Source organism: Limanda limanda, chromosome 21 (genome assembly GCF_963576545.1).
Source record: "Limanda limanda chromosome 21, fLimLim1.1, whole genome shotgun sequence".
Lineage (NCBI taxonomy): Eukaryota > Metazoa > Chordata > Actinopteri > Pleuronectiformes > Pleuronectidae > Limanda > Limanda limanda.
This window is the reverse complement of record NC_083656.1, coordinates 7,279,930-7,288,235: the sequence shown is the minus strand read 5'-3', so window position 1 is coordinate 7,288,235 and position 8,306 is coordinate 7,279,930. Positions and strand designations below refer to the sequence as shown.

The 8,306-nt window shown below is 41.1% G+C and overlaps 1 protein-coding gene across 1 annotated transcript; it reads left to right on the top strand.

The window, feature by feature from the left end:
- Positions 1 to 365: 365 nt before the first annotated feature.
- On the top strand, positions 366 to 7,639 carry casp7 (caspase 7, apoptosis-related cysteine peptidase). The gene is made up of 7 exons (XM_061094897.1): positions 366 to 429; positions 653 to 789; positions 3,821 to 3,972; positions 4,053 to 4,181; positions 5,776 to 5,951; positions 6,210 to 6,348; positions 6,775 to 7,639. The coding sequence occupies exons 2-7, from the start codon at positions 653 to 655 to the stop codon at positions 6,999 to 7,001; spliced, it is 960 nt and encodes a 319-aa protein (XP_060950880.1). The 5' UTR covers positions 366 to 429; the 3' UTR covers positions 7,002 to 7,639.
- The last annotated feature ends 667 nt before the right edge of the window (positions 7,640 to 8,306 follow it).

The following is an 8,306-nucleotide window of genomic DNA, read 5'->3' as shown; positions in this document are numbered from 1 at the left end:
TATATATTGTATATTGTATACAGTGGATGTGAATAAACGTTTAAATTACATTCTTCTACATCATGATTATTACATAAGTCTCCAAGGAAATAAAACTTCTAAACAGATTTGGTATTATTGTCACTGTGGCAGGTATTTTGCTTGCGGAAGCCGGGGATTGTGGGTAATATCTACTGTCCCGTTGAATATCCTAATTGTTTTGGACGTGGATCCCGACATAAGTCATTACCACACGTTCCGGCAGAGGGCGCTGCTGCTCAGTGACAGAGACACCTGGCATTCCCGGGCTCTGACGTCATGACGCAGAGACGTGAAGTACTTTCGCTTTCTCAAGTTTTCGGGAACAGAAACTCGGCCACAACCGCGAAGACGGAACTTAAAACCACTGATTCTCACACCACAGCTCCTCAACACAACACAAGTAACAATGTGAGTTCATGATAAAGTGTTTTTAACTTCAAGCGAGTGAGAACCAACTTGTGTTTTCTCAGCTAAAAACAGCTCAGCTAGCAAAGTTAGCTGCGACATAGAACTCAGGTGATTTACTAGCATCTTAGTGTGGCTGTGTAGTGATAAATAATGGTTTAAAAATGCTTGAACAACCGTCCACGTTAGCCTCAGAGTAGAAGCTTTAAACATGTGGTGACCGCAGATGGCTGCAGGACCCCCGGAGACCACCGGACTGGAAGATGGACCAAAGGAGGAGGAAGAAGAGGAAGAGGAGGAGGCGATGGGAGACGTGACAGACGCCAAACCTGACCGCAGAGGAAGGTTCCTGCTGTTTGGGCGGTGACTTCCTTGTTTACATTATTTTAATTTACTGGACCTGCAGAGGCAAACACACACACACACACACACACACACACACACACACACACACACACACACACACACACACACACCTGAGAGGGAAGCAAGTACAGGCATGTGTAGTTTGTGCCTCGGGGAATTGAATTGTTTGAATCCAGTTTGGCAGACTTCAGATGGGATGATGCATGTTTTGTTTACAGCTTGGTTAGTGGGAGAATCGTTTTATTTCAAGGTTAAAAAAGAAGATCTGTATCCGTGCACATTCACAAACCCACCCTGATACACTTGTGATGGACGTGATTGTAGCTGGAACTTGTCACAGGACAAACACACAGGACAAACACACACACACACACACACACACACACACACACACACCACAATGTCGAGCAGAGACATAGTTGCTTTGAGGGAAATAAAATAATCTCTTTTGTTTTACGTAGTGTGAGAACCAAAACACACAGAGTAGTAATAGTGTTCATATTCAAAAATGTTCATTATTATTATCATTACCACCTCAACATTCAAACAGTGATGAAACTATAGTTTTAGCAAAAAATCTAGTTCACATTAAGATTTAGAATTATGGTTCCATACAATGCACACGATCCAGAGGCCTGGGAGCTGTAATACAAACTTGTAAAAATAAGAAGGACATGTACACTACCCTTGATTTGACACAGAAACATAGTTCTTAATCTTAAAGTCTATTTGTGACTAGTTTCAGTCCTCAAGTGGCTGCTTAAATTTAAACTCTACTACAGTAGGGCCTTCAATAAATCATTGAATATGCTATTGTAGAGACCTTGAGTCCTACATTCACTGATGGGAGATCTGTTTTATTCCAGTCTGACTCACAAGGTGGCACTGTGACCCTTTGTAGTAGAGGAACACTTCTCACACAAGTTTCTCCTACACACTGGTAATCAAACTTAAAGCCTGTGTCCTCAGTAGGGCAATACACTGTTTTACCTTAAAATGTGTGAATAACATTAGATGATTTTTTATTTTATCTTCAAAAACAACAAAACATAAGCATTTCAAAGGGAGAGTTTCTTAGATGTTAGATGTATGCTAATGGTAGTTTTATTTTTAAATCAAATTGTTTAAATACAAAGATGTCATAGTTTATCAATCCATTTGAGGTTTTATAAAAATGTGAATCTGCTGAATGCTGCGTTTTTACACAGTCATGGCTGCCTCATGATTTACATAAAGTTCATCAAACTGATGTCAATTTATCTAGAGTACCAGGATGTGCTTCTTTTCTCTTGGAAGAAGACATGACTGGTTGGTCATTACCTGTGTGTTTCATGATTGGATTTAGGCCTAATCTTTAATTAACCAAGACAGACATGAACAGATCCTCTTTGGTTAGCAGTGAAGTGAGATGGTGATTTCCTCAGGAATCATTTTTTTTATAGTGCTTCTTGTCCCTCTCATGTAAAGTTGAGGTAGTGAGCCCACAGTCTGTGTGTAGGTACAGGTGGATTCTGTGCTTGTCAGCACAGGAGCAACTTGTTGCCCTGTCTGACCTCAGCAGGCAGCGAGTAGCAGGGGCCATGTGTGAATAGTCCTTTAGAAAGCACTGGTGTGGTGGCCAGGCTGCTGACTCAGGGGGCTCACAGTGCGCCGCCCCTGTCCTCAGCACCCGCTGGCCCAGTCAGGTCTCCATCCAGTACAGAGAGCATGTCAGTAACCTAGCACACAGCCCAAAATTAAGCTGCCAGGTCTGGAGAACACTTTTTTGGGGCAAAAAGGAAGGAGGCAAAACCAACGCGTTTCAGATGCAGAGCGGCGTGGCGCTTAATGACGAACCCAGGTGAGACCCTCAGAACCGCCTCGCGTTCCTCTTCACCGTCCTCCTACCTGCTGCTCTGGCTGCCGGCTCCAGCCCTCAGCGGACCAGAGCCGCAGCTCTTTGCCCACCCGCGTGTGATTGTTTGGTACAGTATGTTGGCACGGTTCGGGGGTGGGAGGGGAAGGGGGGGGCCTTCAACAAGTTCTGGATCACATGTTTATTAGAATATGGCCGTGCGGCCTGTGACTGTATGTACATGAGACTGTTGGTCCACATTGCTGTGTATTGTTCCCCTGCTTGAGTCACATGATGACTAGGCTCTTCTGGAACAAGCCTGGATTTTTGTAACCCCTCCCCCCCCCCCCAATGGGCAACTGTTGGCCCCGCTATCTGGATGGATCTTTTAAAGAATGGAAATATGACAGGTCTGTGAGAATTGCCAGTCGCAGAAGGTTTTCCTGTCCTTCAACCTACTTTGACGTGCTTAGTTGCTTTAAAATCTGCACTAAGAAAGAAAAATGTTCTAGTTTCTTCCCTATGTATATCCTTCCGATGGTGGATTACTTCGACCAAATTTGGCTGAGACATTAATGCCTTATTTGAAAATGTATGTACTCTTTGGCTTCTGAGTAAGTGGATCAGAGTGTTTTCAGTTTTCACGTGAGTTGTACATCATTTATATTCTTTTAGATGGATATTTACTGGTGTGTGTTGGAACATTTTAACTTAAAAGACATTTTCTTCAAGAGTCGCAAAATGTTTTATCGAAAAAATCTGGTGTACGATACACTCGTGTACAGTCAGAGTCAAATTTATGGGAGTTTCGATTATTGGATCTAATTAAACGTAAACATTTTCTAACTTGTAGCTTTTAAGACATTTGGTTCTGCTCTCACCAAAATTCACCTTTTTGAAATTGAAAGGCCAGTTATTATGATTTTCTTACATTATCGGTTACTCTCCTTCCTTTTGTGTTTTTTGTCGTTTTGTGTGTTTGTAAGGTCTAAAAGACACTATGGTCTTTTTTTGTATGAATATTTTTATTCATGTGATTTGCTATGTTACTTTTCATTTTCTTCATATTCATAAATTGTAGCAGCTGAGCCTCAAAATACCTTTTTACTGTTTAAAAGTAAATAATATTTCAGCAATGTAGAGGAAGAGAAATGTAATGATGCTAAATATCCTGTTTCTCTCTGACTCCACCAGTAAGAAGAATAAGGATGGCCAGACGCGGGAGCAGGACTACTCTTCTGAAAGCCATTACAGAATCGTTTCACCAACATTCCAGTATAAGATGAGCCACCAGCGAGTGGGCAAGTGCGTCATCATCAACAACAAAAACTTTGATGAAAAGACAGGTACAGCACACATGGACACCTGGTGAAGTGTTACCTAATATTGTTGCGTAATGTGTATTGAAAGCAAACCGTTTCAACAGGGATGAATGTACGCAACGGCACGGACCGAGACGCCGGCGAGCTGTTCAAGTGCTTCAAGAGCCTGGGCTTCGAGGTCTTCATCTACAATGACCAGACGTGTGAGAAGATGGAGCGTCTTCTCAGAGAAGGTGAGTAGTGAAGTCCTCTGTCTTTCTGTGTTTGCTCCTTTTAGCTCTTTGTCACCCACTCGCTTTATTCTATCAAACTGGACTAGGTTTATAACACCAGAGGCGGTTTGAAATGTGTTGATGTACAATGGTTGTTCCATCAAACTAGACAGGAATGCATTTTTGGGGGCGTTGTTGATATGAAGATTAAAAGATTTCTGATACCGATATATTGGCCAATATAAAATGGACAATGACTCCAAAGATGCCGTAATTTAACCCTTGTGTCAAAGAAACTATAAATTAAAAAAAACAACGAATACAACCCAATGTATACTTTAATAATACGGATATAATTGCCTTTCCTTTCTGCGTTGCTTATTCTATAGAATAAAAATATTCATATCTGTAAACAGAAATGAAAATATCGCTTTTTCTGTGAAAGACTCATATTAGTTGTTATTAGATATTTGGTGATAATAATATAATATATAATATACGTTTTCATCGGTTCATCATTGGCTGAGCATTTGTTTCAATTTAAACCAAACTGCAATTATCCACTGTAGCTCTCACTAGCTGCTGATCACTTAACACCACTGGGTTCTCAATGGAGGAAATGGTTTAAAGTCTTGGAAGCACTTATTGTTAATTTTCTATCATGGCAAAAAGCCACAGAATAGTTTTCAATGCCAGATTTGTTTTCAACTTTTTCAGCTTTATTTGCTTTGATCCCTTGTTTAGATGCATTGAGGCAGAAGCTCACATTTATCATAATGGGTGGGTTTTTTTCCTAAAAACACCATATCAGACAGCAGGTGGTGCTGTTGTACAAGTAATAGTATAAATCCTAGTTACCAGCATGGATCTGTCCCTAAAACGACAGTTGAAAGGTCACCTCTCCTGTCACGTGTTCATAGGAACTATGTTGAACCTTGTGTTTAACATGATACAATTGTATGTGATGGCTGCTTTTCTCTAGAATCCATACAGTTTTTTGCTTTTAGTTTGCCAGTCTGTTCTTCCATTTGTCAGGCTGCTCAACACTTTGGCTCAAAATAACTAAAGAATTCTTTGACAGTTCCTGAACAGATACCATTGTTTGTTGAGCTCTGAACAATTAAACCTCATGATTTTGTCTTGCTTTGCAAATGTTCCTTTATCATCTTCTTGTTCCGTGACATAGTTTTGATGATTATTGGCTGAATGTCCACCCGGTGTCTTTAATCATTTAATGTCTGGAGCAGAACACGTAAATCATGAAACTTCACAAACTTCAAAGTTAATCAGAAAACAAATTGGTGTCCTTTGACAATTTTGGTTTGGGTCATCTCCTGATGACTCTTGTTTCTAGAGTTCTACATAAGAACGATTCAAAGCTAAAGCAGAATGTAATTAATTTTCATTTATTTTAACATAGTGCTCTCCCTGTGGACAAACATGAGATTTAATTTTCTCCAATTAGCTTTAATGGACTCCCTTAAATCAGAAGGCGAATTGTTGATGACATTTCAGATGAGGCCATTAAGTTGAGATTTTTTTAAAAGTTAGAGACGTGTAATGAGGCCCGAGCCGAGCTAAGAGTTGAGTATTTGTCTGTGTGTGTATGGGTCAGCCTCGGAGGAAGACCATAGTGACAGCTCGTGTTTCGCCTGTATCCTGCTAAGCCACGGCGAGGAGGGCATGATCTACGGCACAGATGGAGCCATGCCCATCAAGACCATGACCTCGCTGTTCAGAGGGGACATGTGCAAAAGCTTAGTGGGAAAGCCAAAACTCTTCTTCATCCAGGTAGGCAGACTTTCATTCATAGAAAAAACTATGCTTTGAATGTTTTGATTAATTAATTAAGGGGTTTAATGACAGTTGATTTTGTTTAGAAGACAGATTTGATTGTCTTGCAGTAGCTCCCCATGGATAGTCTTTACTGTGTAAAACTTTGCCAGTCCCAGCTTTTAAAAACAGTTAATGTTTTAATTGCTTCACCAGGTCATCGTTGAGCAAGCTACTCAGGATCACAATGAAATGTCATTTCATTTACTTCACCAGGCTTGTCGGGGTTCTGAATTTGATGATGGTATACAGACAGATTCGGGTCCGCCAAACGACACCCTGGAGACAGATGCTAATCCAAGACATAAGATTCCTGTAGAGGCAGATTTCCTCTTTGCCTACTCAACTGTTCCAGGTAAAGCACCGTTTTAAAGTCCTATTTTAAAGCATAGACTAAATATAGAGATAAACTATCCCTAACTATATTTGGAGACAGAGTCTGCACTGTAACAATTAGGGAATGGGAGGCGTGGTGTTGAGGTCTGGCTGATAAAAACACTTTTTTTTAGAGCATCAAAATAACTTATTTGAACCAAGGTGATGAAAAATGAAGAACGTGAAGGAGAAACAGATTATTTTTACAGCAGCCAGCCATCAGGGGGCAATTTAGAGTCTATGGCTTCACTTATGGGGAGCTGTCATGACGTCCATTTTTATATACAGTCTATGTTTTAAAGTACACGATTTTATTGATAACGTGACAAACGATTGGGTGTCTTTAACCACGATGAGGAAGATGTATCCAACTTGTTCCAGTGTTGATTAATGATGATTTTTCCAGGGTATTACTCATGGAGGAACCCTGGGCGCGGCTCCTGGTTCGTCCAGGCGCTCTGCAACGTCCTCAACGAGTTTGGCAAGCAGCTGGAGATAATGCAGATCCTGACCCGGGTCAACTACATGGTAGCTACCAGCTTTGAGTCCTGGTCCGAAGACCCGCGTTTCAGCGAGAAGAAGCAGATCCCCTGCGTGGTGTCTATGCTGACCAAAGAACTGTATTTCAACTAACCGCCAACCTTAAGTGAGCGTACTGTTGGACACGGAAGACTCGAGTGACTGACGAGACTGACTGTGTCAGGTACTGGCGAAGCGGTCAAAGCATTCAGGGAAGATTCAGGCCCAGCAGGACACTGCTCATTCTGAGCCCATATTAATATTTTGCATGTTTAGTTGGGCCTGAAAAACAACAACACTCTGTGAGAAAAAAAACCGATATATTTACAGTGGCACTCCACGTTCATGTGTTGATGGTGACATTTATTCCTCCTCTTCAGGTTGTTCTTCAGAATAATGGCGTCACATTTGATCTGATCTTTGTCGACAGGCATTGTGAAATATCCATGTTATTCTACCAGACCCGGAAAATTTGCTGCCAGTTTTTGTGGGCTCGGGGAATCGTAATTGAAAATGTGTCTTTCCATTTTCCAGCATTTTGCAAGTGACGTTGAAAAGAACTGTACCGGACAAAGGCAAACAAGAACAGATTATAGGCCGCGCTTCTTTTCATTTTAGTTTTGTGACTTCAAATAATTTGGGGTTCTGTGAGCAGCCTCTCCAGAGCCTGATCACTATTACACAATCAAATAAATGAGAAACTCGAAAGTTGAATGCTTTTAAAGCCTTTTTATAAAGCTCCCATAAATAAATCTAGTTCTTTTTTTATTTGTATAATGCGATTATTCAAAAACAGGCTCTTTTGAGATGCACTTTGACTTCTTTACAAATTTTCCCCTGGAAATTAGACCCGTGAGTCAGAATCCGTCAGAAAGCGGCTCGATTGCAAACCTGCTCCACTAGATTCGTTAGCTGGAAAATGCGTCATATTATTTTCAGTTATCCATGTTTAAATGTTTTCAGCCGTCAAAAAATAACTAAAGAGACAAAGGAGAGCGACATCACTCCTCTGAGCAGAAACACACACATCACGATGCTCTCGCCAAAGGCTCGGTGTCTCAGCCTTCCTAGCACATTTAAGTTGGTAGCAGCATGCTGGCATCCTCAGGTTCTTTACTGTCCCATGAAGTGGGTTAAGTGTAATGTTAAAGAATTTCATTTACGTATATGGCTGGGAAGGTTTGATCTTTTGCTGTGTACCGATTAGTTCTCTTTTCCGATTTTGGGTTAAGTGCATAGTTTATAGTACAACAGCCCCCCCCCCCCCCCCCCCCCCTCCACCGCCCATGAAAGCAAGAATCAGTTGCAATTTTTTCCAGTTTTCTCAGCGTGACGTTCAAAACTACCCTTGCTCAAGCGTGAGAAGGTGAAGTTTATGTATTTGATCAATAAATATTGCACTGTTCTTTATTAGTTTTA